Genomic DNA, 23,398 nt, shown 5'->3' with positions numbered 1-23,398 from the left:
CGACTTTTTATTGCTGGAAGTCAAGTGTGTTCCCATGGAGTCTATTGGAAGTACTCAGAGTGGAGGAGATGGAGCAGCAGCATTGTTTCACAGAACAGTTCTGCTCTAGCACTGTTGTAATTAAAGTTGTTCTACTGATGGAAAGTCTATTCTCTGGTGTTTTCTTTGATGTAATCATAATGCATCAGTCTGAGCTCCCTTGCTGGAACATCTTTCATTATAATCCACTTAGCTGAGTTTATAATTAAACTTCTAAATTCAAACCTGCTTTTGTTACATTTTTAGGATGTACAAAAACTGAAGCAGGAGAACTTAGGATTCGTGGTTTTTACCCCAAACAAATTGATGTAAGTTAAGAAGCAATTCATTGGCAGCATAGTAGTTTCATATTCTTGCTTTTAGTCCCCAGGATTTTACATAGCTTTGGGACAAGAATTGGATACAATTGAATAGGAAAGATGAAATAATTAATAGATTCTTACTGTTTGACTGTAAACATCTCTAAAAGACCCAAACTTTCAAATATAACTGGTAAAGATGGTGACAACTGACTGAGCTTTCCAGCAACAGAGTGTTGAGGAAGGTTGTTGAAGTTTATACATGAAAATGGAGCAGTGTTGTAGATATGGAGGTTGTGCAGGCTTTCTCCCAGCCCAAAGAGGCTGGTTTGGAGTCTGCTCATTGTTTGGAGTTATCTTCTGTAGGCAGATGTGTTAACATCAGATGTTCTTTCATTATTTGCCCTTACAATTATTGTAGCAAATTATCAAAGAACTGTGAAGATTAATGTTTGGGTTCCCAATGAGTGACCACTCAGGACAAAAATACTGTCAGGCACTTGTTAACCCAAGTATAAATTTTGCTCCTTCACACTGTGTGCTTTTATCCAGGATTTTCTCAAATGCTCCTGGAAGAAGAGTAAATATTCTCAGTTTAGGTTTGGAGGTGACAAAGTAGGGGTATAGAAAATCAAGCTGCCATTCTCATATATGCAAAGTCACTCGCTGAAATCACTTGCAGAATCAAGTATTAGTGTCTGAGCGTGACCTTAAATGGCTTTTTACTCAGGAAGTTTGTGACAGAGTTGGAAGCAGAATGAATTTAGGCTGCCTCTGCTTTAACCAGAAGACTCTCTCCCTCCAAATCTGTAAGTGGAATAATGTATAGAGTTCATTTTAGGTATGGAAGTAAGGGCAAATTAATGTAACTGTATTCATCATTAAATAAAAGACTGGACACATATGCACTTACATTTGAAGATCTTTTTCTAGTTTGACATATGTGAATGTCCAAACACTTTAATTTTGTTAAACTCAGTGCCTGTAGCAGTAGCATTAGTGTTTTTTTGGAAGTCTTTCCCCCAGGGATGGTCAGCGGTGCTTGTCTGTGATGATCAGCCTTTGCTGCTACAGGCCAGGCATTCTGCTGCTTTAGGACAGAATAGAATTAGCTTTTTGGATAACAGGTTTCTGAGATGGCAAGGCAGGTTTTAGTGGTCTCAGAGGATAAAGAGTATGATATAAACATCCAGATTATCTTGGAATATCACATGCTTTGTGATGTGTGTAGTAGGCAAACAGTTGCATGGTTACTGCTTACATTTGCATTAAGAAAATTTATTCCTGATTAATGATGCTTATCTTTGTGCTAGACACCTGCCAAATGATTTATAGCCACGCATGTGATCTGCAATTGCTGCCTTTTGTTTTTTTGGTTGCTATTTAAGGTGTTTGGGACTATTCTAATTGCATCATGTATTTTAAATGGAGAGTGCTGCCCAGGTGTCCCTGTCAGCATTCCCATCTCACACCAGAAAGTAGGTCAGATTTACCCGTGACAGGGAAGGTCACAACTCCCAGTGAAGTCAGGGGGAACTGAACTGATGTATGACAAGGCTGAAATCATGTCTCAGCTTTGGATCAGTTTAAGTTGATCTTTTTCTAAATTCAGTGTTAGATAACTTTGTAAATCCGTGTTGGAGCAGAGCCAGGCTGGACTTTCCTAAGCCACAGAAATGATGGAGAAGGACTGGAGAAACCTGTTGTCATGTGGAAACTTGGAGAAAGAGCACCTTACCCCTTCTCTACCAGTGTAGTAGCTGTGAGTGAAGAGTCCAAATTGGACCATCAGCCTTCCATCTTTCAGTGTTGGGTGCTTTTGAGGACTCTAATGTGTCCTGGACTAACACAGTGCCTTCCTTTGGGAATACTTTTCTCTGAGTGCTCAGCAGTGGCTGGAAAATGGGAAAAGTTTCCCGGAGGGTTTTTCCTTCCCTGGCTAAACAGGGATTATACTGGGATTTGGCTGGTGGATATTCCATTGACACTGAAAATGAAATTAAATTTTGAACACTTCACAAATAAGATATATGTCAGCTATAGGCATATTTATTTAGTTATAACATTTTGACACCAGAATGCCATGTTTTCAGCAGAAATAGGGGTTTCTAAAACGTCTACTTTTCAAAACTATAGTTTTATTCAATCCTGTCATTAAGAGAATTAGCAGTGGATTAGAAAATATAAATGCATTTTTATGATCATTAGAAAACTTGCACATGACTTTTTCACAACTGCGTGTGTATTCCCAGCCGTTACAGCTGATGTGTGTTAACTGTGTTTTTCTGAACAAGGTTCCATACAAACTAAACAAAATGACAAGGAGTCTTGTGACTAATCCTTCAAATATCAAGAACAACACCTCATTTTTTAATTTCATGAAAATACACTAGAGTAGACTATTAACTGGCCAAGCCTGTATTATAAAGGATATTGAATAAATCCAGATAATCAGTTTTGGAAAAGAGAGAGATTTTTTTAGACTAAAACAAAAATCTTGAACACATATAGTAAATAATTCTTCCCTGTGAGGTTGGTGAGGCCCTGGCACAGGTTGCCCAGAGAAGCTGTGGCTGCCCCATCCCTGGAAGTGTTCAAGGCCAGGTTGGATGGGACAACCTGTTCTAGTGGAAGGTGTCCCTGCCCATGGCAGGGGCGTTGGAATGAGATGTTCATTAGGATCCCTTCCAACTCAAGCCATTCTGTGATTCTGTGGTATTTAAGCAATTGCATGAATTTAATCATCAGCAGTCTCGGTGAAGTCAGTTCCTAAAATGTAAATTTAAATATTTTTTCTCCATTTTCCTTTGTATTTGCCAGTTTACAGCTAGCCATGCTGACACATTTGGGAGCTGAGATACAGTGTAACTAAATTTGATGCGAAGTGTTGGTGGCCTTCATAATGTAATTTATTCATGTTTCTGTAGATAGCATATGTTGCCTGTGCAATAATTTTTTATCGTATCAGGACAGAACAGCTACTGTTCCAAATTGTGCTACACAAACCCAGATATACAGACAAATTTTTATTGTGCTTTGCTGGGGTGTAAATCAGTGGACTGTGTTGAGCTCTGCTGGGGTGGGGGAGATTACAATCAGTGTCATGGTGTCTAATTTATTTCTGGTTTTCCTGACTTAATGTAATCTCTGCTCTTGCTCCGTGGGGAGCAGCAGCCAGTTATCTTTGTAGTCCTGCCCAAAGAAGGAACATATGTGAAACCCCTTGTTTTGGGCAGGAGGCAGCTCCTCCCAGGGATGTGCTGCTGTTCGCTGACCCTTTGAATGCTGAGATGAAGGCAGTGCATTAAGAAGGCAGCTGATGAGCACTACTGGTGCTTCATTAAAAATCTCAGCATCTTTATCAGCTCTTATCTGAGTTGCCTTGGATTCACTCATTCCATGCCCCTGCCTGTTTAAGTTGTGTTGTTTCAGTGGCATTTTTTGGACCTGGGGAGCCGCCCTGCAAGTCAGATGAGTGTTGTCTGTGCAGGGCTGGGCAGGGCAGAGCTGGCTCCCCTCCACAACTTAAATCTGAGCAGCTGAATTATTTCTCTCCTGGTTTTGTGTTTCTGTGTGTGCACAGTGTTGGAGCCAGTGTCACTGATTCCTTCTCTTTCCTTTGGCAGGAAGTCGGTGACTCTGTTTTCCGACCGTCATAGATGGTGACTGCGATGCTGAAGGCACTGGGCGAGTTGCTCCTCCTCAGCTCTTCTGTGTGAGGTGAGCAGCTGTCTAGATGGGCAAAAAACCCCTTAATTGGTGGGTGTCTGAGGGCCTTTCTTCTCCCCATCCCAGGACTTCCCTGCTGCGCTGGATTTCTGAAGGATGCTCAAGATTTCTTGTGCTTCTTATGAGGCCACTTGTGGTCTGTGTTACATTGTCTGGGTGTTGGGACTCGGTGGGTTGCATTGGGAATTAAATGTGATTTCTGAATAAAATTAACCCAGAAGACATGAGAAAAGCATAAGTTTGGTCTCTTGCCCACATTACTGCATTTGGACAGCTTGGTGGGTTTTCAGGTCTTACATGAGATGCTGTTCATCTGGAACACAAGAATGAGCTAAACCAGATAACAGATCCTACATTGTATCTGCCACTGCAGTTAGTCAATATCTGATTAAACACAATTGCATGAATTTATCATGATAGAAACTGTTTCAAAGTAATCTGAATACAGCTTGAAATTAAAAGCTTTACTGTATATTCAGTATGTACAATTTTCAGATTTATCTTCAGTTTCTTATCAAGAATGATGCTGTGTATTATGTACTATGACAATGTTGCTTTTCATAAGGTTAGGAATGTAATGGAATTTTCTGGACTAAACTTGTAAAAACTAATAATTATTTTAATGAAAATTACCAAGATTATGCCAATGAAGGCAAATCTTGAAGGCAGGTGTTATCTCTATCCTTATGCAAGCACGGATGTGACATTTTTACCTATAACAGTAAGGTTAATCACTAATAAATAGAACTATGTTGAGAATTTAAACATAGTATAAATACAAAAGCTATTACATCAGAAAAATGAATATGTAAATTTACATCAAAAACTTTTTCATGGGGAAGTACCATGAACATTTTTTGAGACTTCCAAATTGTTCCTTCCTGAATGTGGACGAGTCAAAAATATCTTGAAATTCACGTAAAATCTGTCTAAATAAGTGTCTGGTTTGGTCATCTTCTGGGATGAGAGAAACAGGGATTTGAATTACCAGACTGAACTAGAATTGTTAAGATTTTATTTTGTTGTATGCCTTTCTAGTCTCTCATTTGGAGCTTTTCTGTGGTGTATAAACAATGTGGATGTTTGCTGAAGCAGGCATTTAGAAGTTGGTCTCCTGCTTTGTGTGGGAGACCAAGAGAGACATTCCTCCTTGCTTCCAGCACCACACAGTGATTATTTTAATGAATTGTGTGGTGTAAAACCGCTGCAGCAGCAGAACTTGATCCATTCCTGTCTCATTCACAACGTGCCTCTGGTATTCGTCTGAAGTGTGGGAGAGCTTAATTAAAATCCATTAGTCAGAGAGACCTCTCTGGAGTAACTGGTTGCTGATCTGGAGCTCAAAGATCAGGGACTTGAAAGAGAGTCCCAAATTCCTTAGAAATGCCTACATAGTGTCTAGTTTTCCCTTTCAAGGTGGTTCATCATCTGCTAAAAAGCAACCCCTGCTTCCCTGCTTTCCCTGCTGCCTTTCTGATGTTGCTCTATCCCATGTTTACACAGGGCTAAAACAATTCCAGGTCTGTCATTTTGGTTGTCAGGAATCTGAAATGTAGGCCATGGGGTCTGTACTGGGAGCTGAATTTTGCACCTGGAATCCATTCTCACTTTGGTTTATGCTGCCTATATCATGGTAATATTCATGCTAAAGTTAAACAGAGAAAAGGAACATACCACATGCTGCTCCTGGATCCCTTGCCATTTATTTGCACTGGTAGATTTCTTCTTAAGAACCTGCTAAAAGCATTTACAGTGGCTCTGTAGGATGGGTCTGCAGGTCTTCTGGGAGCTGGCTCTTCCTCTCTCTTCCCCCCCTTCTTTTTTTCCTCTCTCTCTCTCTCCAAGCAAAGCACCTGTACCAGACTTGTCCTCATCAAACCTGGCACACAGGGACTGTGAAATGCACAGTGGCCACCAGGTTACCCTTAGGCTGAGCCTGTTACCTTGGTGTTTTAAATATTTTAGCAACCTTTCTCTTTTTTTTTTTTTTTGTTGTTAATTCTAGGACCAAAGAAGACAAGAGACTGAATTATCTGAATTATGCTTCTACAACAGAACTGGGTTTCTCCTCATTGGGCATGGCAGAGCCTGGGGAAGCCCTTCCTTTTGTTTGTTTTCTTAATGTTACAAACAGCTGATCTGGAAGCCAGGAGAGGTCATCAATTTGTCTGGAAAACAGGTAGGATAAAGATATATTCTCTTATCTACTAGATAATTCTTGTGTTTCAGGATTGAGCGATTGCCTGTTTTTCATTCTGTTTTAGCTCAATAATAAATTAAAAAGGCCTGATAATTTCTTCTGTTCTGATTTTTTTTGTAACTGACAAATAGAGGAGTTCAATCTCTGTTGTAGGTTACTAATCTTCATGCATTTTGCAACTAAGCACCAGAGTGACTCCAGAGTATAATTCTGGACTCCTTAATACTTTTAATCCAGTATTTACTGGATCCTGATATCATCATCCTAATGTTGCTTCCTCCAAAATATTTAATAATTTTCTTTTCATTTTTGAATGCAAAGGGCACACTTTCAGGATGTACTGAGCCAGAAGTCCATGCTCTGGTTGACCTGTTTGTAATTTCCTTGGTACATTTAGTGAATTATTTCTGTTCCTTGGTCAGGTTGGATACATGCAGGGTTTGAATATGCAAAACCAGGTGTGCACAAGGCTTGGAAACACGTGAAGACACATTGATAGACTCAGTGACAGGGAGGTAATGGGTAGGAGATGGTGTGATACAGCTGCACAAACCCAAATGTGATGCATTGGATGCTTATTTTGTAGCACAACACACAACAACAGAGAATGTTCAGTGAGATGGAAAAATTGTCGAATTGGGAAATGTTTACTTAAAGTACTTAATCAAAAATACCCAACTGAACCAGAGGTTTCAGTGCCCAGGATCCCTTTGAGGTTTGGCCTTCTGTGACTGAGCGAGAGAGCGATTAAATTTGATGGAAAAATAATTTCTTTCCTTTTTTTTTTTGGTGAGGTTCTTTGGTATTTTGGTTATTTGTTTTTTAATTATAGTTCTGTGGAAGGTAATAGACTGAATGAACTGAATAATGAAGCAATTATTCCAGGAGGGCTCCTGTCCTTCTGGTGGGATCAACACCAGCTTCTTGCCTGGCTGCTGGGATGGGAGGCTGAGTGCTGGGGAAGTGCAATATGACACTATATTTCCAAAGACTCTTTTTTTTGCAATGTCTAACATATGAAATGAAGAGGAAATAAACACCAACTGTCTTTCCCCCATTCACTGTTATTTACCTGATTTTTGAACAAGCTTTGAAAGGTAGAGTTGTTTTCTTAAGACAAATTAGAGCCTTCGTTGCTGTCTGTCTTCTCCTCAGTTCTGAGGGATGTTGTGCCATCAGTCTTTAGGGCTGTACATTTGAAGTCATAAGAATTTAATTTGACTTGATGATTCCAGCTGACAATAAGGAGTTATTGATGCTTCAAAGGCATCTGAGGCAGATTTGTTTAGACCTAAGAGAAGTGCCCAGGTGTGTGTGGACGTGGGCACCATGCACTGAAAGCCCCACGATGAGCTTGTTGTAAAAGTCTGTCTTCCAGATGCAGAAGAAAGTTGTCAGCTCCTGTGACTCCCACAGTGAATTAAAAATATCTGAGCCCTCAAGAGTCACTTTGAAAACCACAAATCCTAAGCGTGTTTTGATGTACTTTCTCTGCTTATGTAGTGACAAGAGGTAGAAAACAACTTTGAGTGAAATGTTTTCCAAATGAAAATCACTTGTGAGCTTCAGCCAAATTCATTGTCCTGTTGGGAAAAAAAAAAGAATTTTTTTCTCCAGTATTTGTAAACATTTCTTTCTTTTTCTTTTTTTCACTGGAGTATTTTGTTGAAAATATGATAAAAGTTACATCTAAAGCCCAAATGTTTAGTTCTAGGTTGAAACGAATAGTATGTTCACCCAAACCACTTGGTTTTGCTAAGAAACAGTATTTGAGAAGCCCCTTTTTTTCTCTGCAGTAGTAGTGAAGCATCAGCATTTCTAAATTTTCTAAAAGATTACAGGGAAGAAAGTTCTAAAAATTTTGGGAAGAGGGGGATGGTAAATTGAGTGGAACAGGTGGATCTGAAGAGGTTGAAGGGTTAACATAACCTGTTGTGGCAGGATATTAATAATAAAATAACTTCGGGATGTAGATTGTGGAGACTTTGGCATAGTGAAGTCTGTGGTTTTATAATAATAATAATAATTATAAAAAAATTATCCCATAGTTTGAGGATTTTTGTCCCCAATGCAACATAAGAAAAATTAAATAAAAGCACAGCAAAGATAACCTAAAATTAAAAACTTTTAATGTCAGAACTGAGCAGATCCATTCTGATAGAAAGACCTGCAGCTGTTTTTTTTTTTTTTTTTTTTTTTTTTTTTTTTTTTTTAAATGAAACAACCTGATGAGAAATGAGCAATCCTTAATGGGAAAGTGGATGATCTGTTCTGTTTTTAAATCTTGAATTGACTGCTGAAAGCATGGCGAGTTACTTACCTGCTGGGGAGAAATCCAACTCCTTATTGAAATGTCATGCTTTATAATTAAATAAGATTATGCTGCTGAAAGCTCTGACTTTATGAAAATGAATTTATATGTACTAAAATGAATTTTCCTAGCACATGGAAGTCCAGGGAGGCATCCTTAATATAGATGGGGCTTAAAAAAAAACAAAACAGAAAAGAAAAAATAAAGAAAGAATCATATCAGCACTGCAGTTTATAACACAGACTCTTTTCAATTAAGTCCTTGATTTTATCTAATGAAGATTTGCACATTTTCAAGCTGGGCTTGATGGTCTTGGTGTAGGTGAAAGCAACAGTATTGAAATCACTGCATCTACAAAAAACCCAGGCTCTGTAATTCTAAAATGTAGGTAAATTACACATGCTCTTCCCTGTCACTTGCGTGTTCCTTATTTGTGGCCTGTTTTAAAACCCTTTATTTTGAGTTTCTGGCATTTAGAAGTCACATATTGATGTCCAAATATGTGTACACTGTATCTTTTGGTTTCAAGATGTTTCTTGTCAGATACTCATTTAGTGACCACTAAACACGAAAGCAATAATTATATCAATTAAATTACTCAGCAACCTCAAAGAGCTGAACAATTTTCTCACTCTTGCTAAGTTTGATTGGATCTAAATTCTCGTAAATTAATAGTATTTAATGCAATTTCCATTTAGCAATTTGCATATTTCCCCGTGTTGATTTTCTTCAACACTTGAGTGGTCCTAAAAGCTCCTGGAATCTCTGCAATGCCAATATTTCTGTGTTTTAGTGATGGCAATTCAGGCTTTTAAAACTGTGTGTGGAATGTTGACACACACATGAATCCACAGCATAGTTCCAGTTGGTTTATTTTTTGATGAAGCTCTGAGATTTAGTTCTAAAGTCAAAATTAAGTGTGCAACACGGGAAATATTTTGTGGAAAGGGGCTGATAATTAGGATTGCAAAATGCTGAGGTGTCTCTTCCCAGGGACACTTGCTGTTGCTCATGGGTTTGTTGCCATCTCCCCATCACTGCTGGTGTCTTCACCTCCTTCATAAACTGTACTTCAGTAACGGTGCATGTGCTGTTCCCCCCAAAACACTGAGAGATTGGAAAGGATAAGGGGTATTCCCCACAAAGATGGCTCTCAGAGCTAAAGCAATGATACAGCTTTATTTTTTAATTAGCAGAATATTATAAAAATGTTTCTTGTAGGGTGAAATTGTTCTGATTTTTAGGAAAAATCAGTTCTTTAATCATGGTAAAAATACTAACATGGAAATAATACTCTATCTATTATGGAAGGGAAAAAGGGGATTGTTAGAAGATGTTGTGTCCTAGGGAGTTCTCCATCTGTAATTCTCTACCAAAAATGAGTCAGGATGGTGATTTAGCCCAGCAGGGACGTGCTCCCTGATATGAGTGGAAGAGCACTGAAAGTGAGGTATCAGACTGGGAAATGGGTTTGTAATGATTCTGATCACAGTAGAGAGATTTTTACCTGAGGAAGAAACCATTAAACCTGTGGAGTTCGTGGGCTTCGGGGAGCCAGGTGTGTGAGCCATAAGTGCTCTTGCCCCAGGTGAACACAGGAAAACTTCACTTCGGAGTCACTACCCGTATTTGAAAGTTGTCCTTAAAATAGGGTGAGCAAATGGGTTTTGATCATTAGTCTTTCTTCAGAAACAATCCGTAATGGAAAAGGTACGAAAGGAACTTTTCAGAGAACCGCTTCTAACGTGGAAGAACCTTTGAACTGCCCGTGAGGGTGGGCGAGGCAGCCGCGGCTGCGATGAAAAAGGGTCTTTTGTTCTCTGTCCTCAGATAATGCTGCCATAAAGTGCCCTTTCTCAAGATCGTAGTTTCAGGAAGGTCAAGTGCTGGTTTGGAAGTGCCTTTGACCTTACGTATTAAAAGACAGGTTTTTACCTGCGTACACTTAAATGTTAAAAGGAGTCCAGGTCTTCAAAGGACAGCAGAGCTCAAACCTGCTGAAAGAAGATTCAAAAATAGCTCTGCAACAGGTGAAGTTTTTCAAGAAGCTCAACAAAGTGAAGAGTGATGATCTGTCCTAGATTAAGTGATTTTTCTATTTGATAGGACAACACCTCGTGAATGAGACACCGGTGGCTTTTTAGCGATCTTTGTGTGGCATCTGGGAGGTTTATGGTATTTCTCACTCATGATTCCAAACTTCTAATGATGAAAAGTTGTTCTAAAATGATAAACCTTCTTATTTTTACCTTGAACTTTAATAATGACCAGTTTATACTGGTCATTGAGCCAGACTACTCTTTTATTTAAGTAACACTTCTTTTGGTCATTGCTGCTAATGTATTTACTCATCGAGGGTACCAAGCCTCTGGACCTCTATGAGTAAACATATTCTCTTTGAATGAAATCTTTTCTTAGCATTGTTCCTCAGAATTATATCAAATCCCAGTGAAGATTTCACCTACTGATATTTTACAATCGTAGTTAGAAGTGTCTGGCTTAAAATATCTCTGAATCATTTTTAAAAATTTTTTGTAATGAACAACTTCATTTGAAGCAGGTTAGTTGTTTTTAAGGTATTGGTGTAGTTTCATTATTAAAAAAGTGATTTAAATAAAAAAGTAGTACTTTAGTTCTAAATTTGTCTAAAATATTTATGAAAAATATTTTATGGGAAAATATAAATTACGCTTTTATTTCTATGAAACTTTAAAAAACCCCATTAATATTTGAATATTCAGAGAAAGTTTTTTGCAAAATTTCATTAGCAGCAAAATTTATATGCTGGTTGATATAAGTCACTGATATTTGAGAAGCTTTGAGGGTGATCTCAAAGCTAATTTCATGTTTCCTCAGACAGAAGTGCAGCTGTTTGAGATGGATAAACATTTGGTTTTCTCTCTTCATTTTCCTTACCATTTCCTATCCACATTTTCTCCTTCCTGTTCCACAGACCTCTAAATTCTGTTACATAATGTTCTGCTGCTGCACCTCACCCGCATTATTCCAGTTCTGATGTGGTGTCCTCATGTGGTCTGGTTTTCTCAACAGCTGAATCCAACTTGTCTCGGAGTTGTAGAGATGCACTCGTTGCCTTAATTTACACCCCTTTGCAGTGGTTGTACAATTAATGTTTAGGTGGGTGAGACATTTCAAAGTTGGTGGAGACCTTGTGTCTACAGGCAGTAGATTCTGGTGTGTTTGTCAGAGAACCAGATAAACATACACCATAAGAGCTCCATCTCTCTCCTGGAGAATCTTTCTTATGCTGGAAGATCATTTTCCAGCCTGGTCTTTCCTCCAGGTGCTCGAGGTCTGTGTTGGGTTGGACAAATGCCACAGCAGCCCATAGCACACCCACAGGGGTCCTGTCCTTATCCCACCGGGCTCAAAGATCTGTGTACGGGACGTGGCTGAGGGACCTGCCCTGTGGCACAGAGAATGCCATTGAAATTGTTCCTGGAGGAGTTTGGGAAGTGTACTTAGTGATGTAGAAGTGCCTAAACTGATGCTGTTTTTCCTTGTCTGTAAACTCGGTGTTTCCAAGTTGTTCCCTTATTAGCTCTGGTTTCCTGTAGGGACCTGTCGGCACCGGTGGAAGGTTCTTGGTGGCACTGCTTAAAGAAAGGATCACTGGCTTCTGTATATCTTCCTAGAAAAACACACTCCAGCGCAGAGTATGAGACCAATTAAAAAGTTAAGCAAAGGAGGAACTGAAAAAACACTGAAATTAAGTTCCAAAATTTACACTTTACGTTCTTGGAATGCGAGTTCCTCGGTGGAGAGGAGCGCTGAGCCGCAGCACGGCTGTGGGCTGGTGCCTTGCTGTGTTCAGATGGGAGCTTTTACAGCATGTTCCTGGCAATTTTGTTATTGTTGGGCTTCCCAAACTATTTCAACAGTTCTTTTACACAAAGGCCTCCCGCTTTAACAAACACCTTTGTCTAACCAACATCAGATGTTCAGTAGGTGGTGGTTTAAACTAGATTACACAAGAGATTCACACTAATCTTTTAATGTCCCTCTTCCCCTCCTGAGAATAATAGTTTTTGAGAATAAGGTGCTTTCTTCTGTGTTTTGTTGGTATTGGGAAAAGTATGTTAGGCTTCTTATCCTTTTCTTTCCTCAATAGTTACTATGGGAACAGAGCTGGGGGGTCACAGGGGAAAATCTGCAAAAGTGGTTTCTTTTAAATTGTTCATTTTAAAAAATAAAAAGATAGCTTATTATTGTTGGAATTGTGGTACTTTTCATTCAACTTCATTGGATTGTATTGTCGTACATATTTCAGACACAAAAGAAGCACAGTGAGTGGCAAGAAAAACAGATGGGGATGTTTTTGTAGTTTTTCCTTGGGGTTAATATTTTTTTAATTGAATGCAGCTGTTGGAAAGATTTCTGTTGTTACGTATAGGTGGAGCATTAAAAATGGATGATCACATTTTCAGCCTGTTTTAGCAGAGTACTAGATTTAATTATTTTGCTGCCCCTGTTCAGAACCCTGCAGGGTTTTTTTTCTTAATAATTATATCTTAAGTTAGAGTAAGAGTTTTACTTGGCCTCTTAGTTGAATGATTTCAGTATATGGGGATAATCACCTTCTCATTCAGCTCTTGTGTAGAGCACAATTATTATGGATGAAAATACACAAAATTGTATTAGAAGTCCCCGAGATGCCTATTGTTGTTCTCACTGTGCAAGTGATGCTGCTGATTCTTTCTGCTGCTGCTGCTGACTCTTCGTGAGGTTTGGGTTGTCTGCCCTCTGATACCCTTATTCCCTAGATTTATTTTCCCCCCCTCTGTCATTTATGAGAACAGTCCTGCTGTCTTCAAATTATTCTTTGTATTCTTTCTTAGTTTGAAAAAATATGAATGTCAAAAGCCGGGAAAATGAATTAGAGAAGTTAGAAGGGATAGGGGATATTTCGTGGTAATCCAGATGATTGCAGTAGTGTCGATATGGTTTATTTTAATCACTTTCAGCTAGTGGATAGATATGATGAAATTGCTACTTAATATAATAATTTTGAATGTAGGATCTTCAGTTTGCTTGGGGAATTCCTGCTGAGATCAATACGAGTGTGGTGTGTGAATCCAGAGGCACTGTCTGGTCCTTACTCTTGATGACACTGGTGTCCACCACCTCTTCTGCAGTTCCTTCTTCCAGAGAGCTTTTAAAGTTTGTGGTTAAATGTGTCTCTATGTCGTACTCGCTTATAACAGTGATTGAGGATTATAGAGCTAAGTTTGGAAAAGCGTGTTAAAACTTCATTACAGCACTTCTATAGTGGTTCTGTCTGCTGGGGGATGAGTTGTAGACAGTTGCTCAAGTAGGTCCAGCTTTTGTGTGGTGTGTCCTGGAAGGCTGGCCATGAAAAATCACTTTTCAAATGAGAACTTAATAAAAACTTTCCTGCTCTGAACGCTAAGCCCTGCTCCCCGTGCGATTAGTGGTTTCATTTCTTTCTCAGCAGTTGGGTAATGATTATGGCTCCAGATGCTGCAGGAGTGATAAAGAGAGTGATTAATTTCACTTGAAAGGGCATATGTTCAAAGAGGAGCCAGCCCAGCGCCTCGGAGGCGGAGCTGAGTGTGTGCCTTGGTACCCAGCGGATCCCGGGGAAAGGGCTGTACACCTCCCTTATTTCCCCTAAGCCAATATATTTGCTGCCTGGTTTTTGTCTATTCCCCCCCACCCCACCCCCCCTTACTGTATTCCACAGGATCTGTTTTAAAGGCTCTTTGTGGCTCTGTAAAGCAGTGCTGTCAGACTTTCAGCAGAAGGCGTTGAGAAGGGGCTGATTGCAGCGGCCAGGTGGAGGGGAGCAAGAACACTGATACGATGTGGGTAAAGCAGAACTCCGTTTATTGAAGCTTCTATGACTACATTTATGTTTGTTTCACTTCCGTACACGCGATCACGCATAAGCTTATTGGCTAAGTCACCTTGTCCACGCGCAATACATTCATTGGTTACCTATATTGGCGTCATTAATGCTTCTGCGGTTACAAGTTCCTGTTTTTACTGCCTAACCTGACATCCTGTTTTTCTCCTTGACATCCTGTTTTTCTCCTTTTGCCCTTTGTGGTCAGACATGACCTTCTCATCTTATACACGACTGTATACACTTTCAACTGTTCTCAATCTCCGGCCCCCTACATCTCCCCCTCTTTTTTCAAATAGCATGTCTATCACTTTATATATTTGCGACAACAGACACTGTAATAAGCAAGGTCCACAGCAAAGGCAAAGCAATAAAATGATAGAGGGACCGGCTAAAGCTATTATTATATTGCGTAGCCAGTTTCCTATTCCCCAAGAGCGTAGCCAACTATCAAAAGGGTTGCTATTGATCGTTAAATCGTGCATGCCGTCTTGTAACTGTTGTAACTTCTTATGTATTGACGCAGAGTGATCAGATAAATTAAAACAACACATGCCTTCAAATTCTGCACACCCATGTCCATGCGCTAAAAGCAAAAAGTCAATAGCTGCTCGATTCTGTAGTACCGCATGTCTTACAGAATCAACATCAAGAGTAAGTTGTCCTATAATGTCAGAGGTGATGTTGATTTGCTTCCCAGCCCAACATGCTAGCCGTGTTATTTGTTTCAACGCATGGGCTGCTGAAACATGAGGAGCAAAGATAGAAGCTAAGATTTGGATAGGGGAACTCCACAAAACTATGTGAGAGTTGCAGTTTTGATTCATCATGGCTATACTCCTTTTTTGTCGTTTGGGTGATCGGGTAACATTCTGCAGGTCTCTTAGTTGTGGGGAGAACAAAGTCAATTTGCCTAACCAACAGGGGCCTCCCCATGGGCTAGCTGGAATGCCGTTCCATGCCCTATCTCCACAGACTAGAAACGTAGCAGGGGGTAAACGCCGTGGGGATTTGTTAAGCGTCTCAATAAAGTCTACTCCGTTTAGGCAATAGGGGCTTCCCATGCTGTAATTATAGATCTCAACATTAGAGGGGGTTACGATTACACTGTCATTGACTGGGCGCTTGTGTTCTGGGTTATTGTAAATGTCTCCGAAAACAACACAATAATTTCCTGGCTTGGAGCCCAGCAATTCTAACTCTTGTGGTTCTAGACCAGTATGATTTAAATTCAGTAATATTTTACGTGTCCACCATGCAAGCCCCCATTGGTATAAGGCTAAACCATTTTCGCTTCTTCTTGTAATCTGTATCTGACACCATGTCGTATTACCCCAAGTGCTTTTGTTATTGCTAAGGCTTGCTGTAGCTTTGCAGACTTGAATTATGAATTGACTTTCATTGTGGGGCATTGGAACCTTGGGCTTTGTCCATCCTCGCATAACCAAAAGGTCGGTGTATGACTGAAAGGGTATGCCTAATAGACAAGTGCGAAATGGATCGGAAGGTGTGGCTAAGGATAGGCAAAAGGATGTTAGATTAGTCTGATTAGCCCATGTAATCCACATGTTTTGCCTCTGGTCAACTTTTGTTAGCCAAGAGGTGACGCCAGAGGCGAACAGTATGAGCAGTGCTATGATATCCTTCATTTCTGCGCAGCCTTTCAACTGCTTCTGCTAACGCTTTATCAGGGCTTCTTCTAAAGGGCCCTACTAATGTAAAAAATCTCAGGGGTACCTTCCGACTGCACCGTGTTTGAAGTATGTATGTTTTCCCCTGACTTTCTAGGCGATGTACCTCCTTCTCCAATGCCCACCTACAGTATGCTAATATTTTTTGCTCTAGCGATTCAAAGTGTAGACGTCGCTGTTGAATGCGAAAAAGCTCTTGCTCCCACGTTGCGGTTGAATAGCTATACTCACACCTTGGACACCACCTCTTATTAAGTAATCTCTGATTCCACCAAATTTTGTGATTACAACCCCCACACCTTAGAGCAACCCAGGAAAAACAGAGCTCACTTTGACATACTAAACAAGGCTGTTCGTCCCACCCTTTGCGAGTAGTTACTGATAATAATTCAAGGATGCCCAAGTAATTATTCAATGACGGTTTCTGGTGGTAATCCCAGCCACTGGCCTCCTTCGCTACCGCCGAGTGCAGCAGTCTTTGTTGTACTAAAGCAACCTTTTGTTGTATTCGCTGTCGTGATGTTTCATCAAGCTGTCGGAGCGCTTCCTGTATCGCTATTCTCGGCTGCTGCTGCATCCACCTTGGAGAGCCAGGGTTTCACCCACCGAGCCGGTATCCACCGAGGCTGTTCCTGTCCCTTCCAGCGCCTGGTCGGATCGAAAGAATCATCTCGCGGAGGCCCCCGGGCTCCGTCTGCCCCACGCCTATCAAAAGGATCTGTCCCACGCTTATCAAAAGGCAGTCTCCTACGAACATCTATCTCCTCTCTGCCTTCGTCTACTGCCCTTTGTAGTTGTTCTTTCTCTCCCGTCGTAAGCCCTTCGTGTGCCCCTAGAAGTCGCTGTATCAACTGCTGTCCTTCCGCTATTGTCAACCTACGCTGCAGGATGGCTTGTTTGATTCCTTCTCTGCCTCCCCATTCAGCCACCTCATGTCTATTAAGCTGCTCTTCTATGTTCTGTATCCCTTGTTGTACTGCTTTAGCCGCTTTCTCATATAACTCCCACATTTTGCCCTTCCCCCCTTTAGAGTCTATTTCTTGCATTGCCCCCAGCAACTTAGCCATCTGCTCTCGTTGCAACCGTAGCTCGTCGACAAGAGGATTCTGAGGGGACGTTTTTCCGTCCTCCGGTAACGGTACTTTAGCTGGATCAACCTCCATAGCCTCCGGGGGAGGGGGCGCAGAAGGCGCAGCAGCTGTCCCAGCAGAAATCTCGTTAGGGGTCCAAGGGGGAATGAGATCCTCAAACTCTCCCCGAAACATAGGCGCTGCTAGTGGGGGGTACAATGGGGGAGGATCAGATTTTGCCTCCCAATCTATCAACGTCGAACAACTGTCCTTTCCCTCCTCGTCTTTTTCCTTTTCCTTCGGCTGTGTAGAACAATCGAGGGCTTTTTGCAAAGCAGTGGCGATTTCAGCATCAGCATGGACTTGTTGAATCATCTCCCGAACTATTCGGAAGATCTGCGCCATCTGCTTGCTCCCCTTTTGGCCGTTCTGCACACTTTGCCATAATTCAGACCCAATCTTTTCCCAATGTTCGATATCAAACAATTGATCAGAAGAAGTCAAGAGACCACGTCTCCGACACCAATACAAGAAGTCCACGAGCTCATCTCGAGGGAGCGTGTGCCCAGTCCTTTTCGCTACACTGAGCAACCCGTCGACTGTAGCTCGTTCTATCGCTGATACAGCGGCACCCATCCCGTCCAGACCGCAGTCTGCCTGACTCACCGGTCAGCCGTGGCCACAACAAGGATCCTGCTTCTCGAGCAGCCTGCTTTCCTAGCAGCCGGGATGTCTCCACCTTCTCTCGTCCGCAGCGTCCGTGCAGTATCACGTCGGGGTCACCACAGTGCAGCGGCCAGGTGGAGGGGAGCAAGAACACCGATACGATGTGGGTAAAGCAGAACTCCGTTTATTGAAGCTTCTATGACTACATTTATGTTTGTTTCACTTCCGTACACGCGATCACGCATAAGCTTATTGGCTAAGTCACCTTGTCCACGCGCAATACATGCGAGCAAGGGGTTCTCTTCATTGGTTACCTATATTGGCGTCATTAATGCTTCTGCGGTTACAAGTTCCTGTTTTTACTGCCCAACCTGACATCCTGTTTTTCTCCTTTTGTCCTTTGTGGTCAGACATGACCTTCTCATCTTCTACACGACTGTATACACTTTCAACTGTTCTCAATCTCCGGCCCCCTACAGCTGATGCCACCAGCACAGAACTCTGAGAACAAACTCAGAGTTGTGTTTATACCCTGTACAGAATTAAGTGGTAATGAGAGGTTCATATTCCTTGGATTAGTCAACAGCAGCTTTCAAAGTCTTCCTACGCATCATTTGCAATAATAGTTCACGCTGGATGACTCTGAAAAATTCTGACATTCAAGGCATTATATTTTCAATATGCTTAAAAAATTAAATGTGTAAGGAAGGTACTTCTCTAAGTTTTTATCAGGATTTTATTGACCTCTTGAATAGGTCAACAGAAGTATGAAATATGGCTGGGGGTGCCAGCCACGAGGTTAAACCCAGGGTGAGGGGATATCTGGTGTTTATTGTTTTATCTGAAATTTTTCACTGATTGGTGTTTTCTGGGGTTTTATTCTCTCACCCCTGAGATCCAAAGACCTTCAAATATCAATAGTTTAAAAATACGTGAAGCATGTTTTAATTCTCTACAGTATGACATTTATAATCATAACTTCCATGGCTTCGAAGCTGCTGAAGGGAAAACTAACTTCAATAATTGTGACACCTTCAACATCTTTTGACCCGTTAGTTAAATTGATTTGTGTTACCCAGCTGCTTTTAAACAAAATTAGCTCTGCTGGTTAGAGCATGGTGCTGATAACACCAAGGTTGTGGGTTTGATCCCTGTCCAGGCCATTCATGTAAGAGTTGGACACAATGATCCTTGTGGGTCCCTTCCCACTCAGACTGTTCTGTGATTCTGTGAAATAAGCACTTTTCTTCTAGCTATTGAAGATCTTCACAGTGGAGACACTGGATATAGAAAAAAGTATTTCTAACTTTTAATTTTTTATGCATTTAATAAATGCATAGAAATAAATGTCTATTAGCTGTAGAGTTTTGAAGCAGCTGCCTGGAATTAGAGTTTTTACAGACAAAGATTAAAAGGAAGCTTTAATGATAAAACACCGGGAACTTTTCAGAAGTTCTGTTATTAAATATAGTGCACATAAGGTAACACTCATGTTTTTATTGTCATTCCCTTAATATTCTTGGTTGCATTAATAAAGTAATGCTGTGTTCAAGAGGAAGTAGAAATGAATTTCAGTAGATNATTACACTGTCATTGACTGGGCGCTTGTGTTCTGGGTTATTGTAAATGTCTCCGAAAACAACACAATAATTTCCTGGCTTGGAGCCCAGCAATTCTAACTCTTGTGGTTCTAGACCAGTATGATTTAAATTCAGTAATATTTTACGTGTCCACCATGCAAGCCCCCATTGGTATAAGGCTAAACCATTTTCGCTTCTTCTTGTAATCTGTATCTGACACCATGTCGTATTACCCCAAGTGCTTTTGTTATTGCTAAGGCTTGCTGTAGCTTTGCAGACTTGAATTATGAATTGACTTTCATTGTGGGGCATTGGAACCTTGGGCTTTGTCCATCCTCGCATAACCAAAAGGTCGGTGTATGACTGAAAGGGTATGCCTAATAGACAAGTGCGAAATGGATCGGAAGGTGTGGCTAAGGATAGGCAAAAGGATGTTAGATTAGTCTGATTAGCCCATGTAATCCACATGTTTTGCCTCTGGTCAACTTTTGTTAGCCAAGAGGTGACGCCAGAGGCGAACAGTATGAGCAGTGCTATGATATCCTTCATTTCTGCGCAGCCTTTCAACTGCTTCTGCTAACGCTTTATCAGGGCTTCTTCTAAAGGGCCCTACTAATGTAAAAAATCTCAGGGGTACCTTCCGACTGCACCGTGTTTGAAGTATGTATGTTTTCCCCTGACTTTCTAGGCGATGTACCTCCTTCTCCAATGCCCACCTACAGTATGCTAATATTTTTTGCTCTAGCGATTCAAAGTGTAGACGTCGCTGTTGAATGCGAAAAAGCTCTTGCTCCCACGTTGCGGTTGAATAGCTATACTCACACCTTGGACACCACCTCTTATTAAGTAATCTCTGATTCCACCAAATTTTGTGATTACAACCCCCACACCTTAGAGCAACCCAGGAAAAACAGAGCTCACTTTGACATACTAAACAAGGCTGTTCGTCCCACCCTTTGCGAGTAGTTACTGATAATAATTCAAGGATGCCCAAGTAATTATTCAATGACGGTTTCTGGTGGTAATCCCAGCCACTGGCCTCCTTCGCTACCGCCGAGTGCAGCAGTCTTTGTTGTACTAAAGCAACCTTTTGTTGTATTCGCTGTCGTGATGTTTCATCAAGCTGTCGGAGCGCTTCCTGTATCGCTATTCTCGGCTGCTGCTGCATCCACCTTGGAGAGCCAGGGTTTCACCCACCGAGCCGGTATCCACCGAGGCTGTTCCTGTCCCTTCCAGCGCCTGGTCGGATCGAAAGAATCATCTCGCGGAGGCCCCCGGGCTCCGTCTGCCCCACGCCTATCAAAAGGATCTGTCCCACGCTTATCAAAAGGCAGTCTCCTACGAACATCTATCTCCTCTCTGCCTTCGTCTACTGCCCTTTGTAGTTGTTCTTTCTCTCCCGTCGTAAGCCCTTCGTGTGCCCCTAGAAGTCGCTGTATCAACTGCTGTCCTTCCGCTATTGTCAACCTACGCTGCAGGATGGCTTGTTTGATTCCTTCTCTGCCTCCCCATTCAGCCACCTCATGTCTATTAAGCTGCTCTTCTATGTTCTGTATCCCTTGTTGTACTGCTTTAGCCGCTTTCTCATATAACTCCCACATTTTGCCCTTCCCCCCTTTAGAGTCTATTTCTTGCATTGCCCCCAGCAACTTAGCCATCTGCTCTCGTTGCAACCGTAGCTCGTCGACAAGAGGATTCTGAGGGGACGTTTTTCCGTCCTCCGGTAACGGTACTTTAGCTGGATCAACCTCCATAGCCTCCGGGGGAGGGGGCGCAGAAGGCGCAGCAGCTGTCCCAGCAGAAATCTCGTTAGGGGTCCAAGGGGGAATGAGATCCTCAAACTCTCCCCGAAACATAGGCGCTGCTAGTGGGGGGTACAATGGGGGAGGATCAGATTTTGCCTCCCAATCTATCAACGTCGAACAACTGTCCTTTCCCTCCTCGTCTTTTTCCTTTTCCTTCGGCTGTGTAGAACAATCGAGGGCTTTTTGCAAAGCAGTGGCGATTTCAGCATCAGCATGGACTTGTTGAATCATCTCCCGAACTATTCGGAAGATCTGCGCCATCTGCTTGCTCCCCTTTTGGCCGTTCTGCACACTTTGCCATAATTCAGACCCAATCTTTTCCCAATGTTCGATATCAAACAATTGATCAGAAGAAGTCAAGAGACCACGTCTCCGACACCAATACAAGAAGTCCACGAGCTCATCTCGAGGGAGCGTGTGCCCAGTCCTTTTCGCTACACTGAGCAACCCGTCGACTGTAGCTCGTTCTATCGCTGATACAGCGGCACCCATCCCGTCCAGACCGCAGTCTGCCTGACTCACCGGTCAGCCGTGGCCACAACAAGGATCCTGCTTCTCGAGCAGCCTGCTTTCCTAGCAGCCGGGATGTCTCCACCTTCTCTCGTCCGCAGCGTCCGTGCAGTATCACGTCGGGGTCACCACAGTGCAGCGGCCAGGTGGAGGGGAGCAAGAACACCGATACGATGTGGGTAAAGCAGAACTCCGTTTATTGAAGCTTCTATGACTACATTTATGTTTGTTTCACTTCCGTACACGCGATCACGCATAAGCTTATTGGCTAAGTCACCTTGTCCACGCGCAATACATGCGAGCAAGGGGTTCTCTTCATTGGTTACCTATATTGGCGTCATTAATGCTTCTGCGGTTACAAGTTCCTGTTTTTACTGCCCAACCTGACATCCTGTTTTTCTCCTTTTGTCCTTTGTGGTCAGACATGACCTTCTCATCTTCTACACGACTGTATACACTTTCAACTGTTCTCAATCTCCGGCCCCCTACAGCTGATGCCACCAGCACAGAACTCTGAGAACAAACTCAGAGTTGTGTTTATACCCTGTACAGAATTAAGTGGTAATGAGAGGTTCATATTCCTTGGATTAGTCAACAGCAGCTTTCAAAGTCTTCCTACGCATCATTTGCAATAATAGTTCACGCTGGATGACTCTGAAAAATTCTGACATTCAAGGCATTATATTTTCAATATGCTTAAAAAATTAAATGTGTAAGGAAGGTACTTCTCTAAGTTTTTATCAGGATTTTATTGACCTCTTGAATAGGTCAACAGAAGTATGAAATATGGCTGGGGGTGCCAGCCACGAGGTTAAACCCAGGGTGAGGGGATATCTGGTGTTTATTGTTTTATCTGAAATTTTTCACTGATTGGTGTTTTCTGGGGTTTTATTCTCTCACCCCTGAGATCCAAAGACCTTCAAATATCAATAGTTTAAAAATACGTGAAGCATGTTTTAATTCTCTACAGTATGACATTTATAATCATAACTTCCATGGCTTCGAAGCTGCTGAAGGGAAAACTAACTTCAATAATTGTGACACCTTCAACATCTTTTGACCCGTTAGTTAAATTGATTTGTGTTACCCAGCTGCTTTTAAACAAAATTAGCTCTGCTGGTTAGAGCATGGTGCTGATAACACCAAGGTTGTGGGTTTGATCCCTGTCCAGGCCATTCATGTAAGAGTTGGACACAATGATCCTTGTGGGTCCCTTCCCACTCAGACTGTTCTGTGATTCTGTGAAATAAGCACTTTTCTTCTAGCTATTGAAGATCTTCACAGTGGAGACACTGGATATAGAAAAAAGTATTTCTAACTTTTAATTTTTTATGCATTTAATAAATGCATAGAAATAAATGTCTATTAGCTGTAGAGTTTTGAAGCAGCTGCCTGGAATTAGAGTTTTTACAGACAAAGATTAAAAGGAAGCTTTAATGATAAAACACCGGGAACTTTTCAGAAGTTCTGTTATTAAATATAGTGCACATAAGGTAACACTCATGTTTTTATTGTCATTCCCTTAATATTCTTGGTTGCATTAATAAAGTAATGCTGTGTTCAAGAGGAAGTAGAAATGAATTTCAGTAGATTTTTCACAGCTCTGTGTGT

At 41.5% G+C, this 23,398-nt stretch overlaps 1 protein-coding gene and 1 long non-coding RNA gene across 2 annotated transcripts in view; one reads left to right on the top strand and one right to left on the bottom strand.

The window, feature by feature from the left end:
- The first annotated feature begins 3,921 nt into the window (after nt 1-3,921).
- The window catches only part of THSD7B (thrombospondin type 1 domain containing 7B), a 264,674-nt gene continuing 245,197 nt past the window's right edge, over nt 3,922-23,398 (top strand). The window contains exons 1-2 of the mRNA XM_029962200.1: nt 3,922-4,058; nt 6,073-6,246. Coding sequence (XP_029818060.1) covers nt 6,108-6,246 — 139 coding nt within the window. The 5' untranslated portion in view covers nt 3,922-4,058; nt 6,073-6,107. The remainder of the gene's footprint in view (nt 4,059-6,072; nt 6,247-23,398) is intronic.
- On the bottom strand, nt 14,426-22,271 carry LOC115307703. Its single transcript, XR_003916043.1, has 2 exons — nt 22,065-22,271; nt 14,426-14,526 (listed from the first exon to the last, which is right to left on the bottom strand). It is a non-coding gene; the product is annotated as an uncharacterized LOC115307703 (long non-coding RNA).

This window comes from Manacus vitellinus, unplaced genomic scaffold (genome assembly GCF_001715985.3).
Source record: "Manacus vitellinus isolate BGI_N305 unplaced genomic scaffold, ASM171598v3 scaffold_43_pilon, whole genome shotgun sequence".
NCBI lineage: Eukaryota > Metazoa > Chordata > Aves > Passeriformes > Pipridae > Manacus > Manacus vitellinus.
This window is presented reverse-complemented; position numbering and strand designations above follow the sequence as displayed.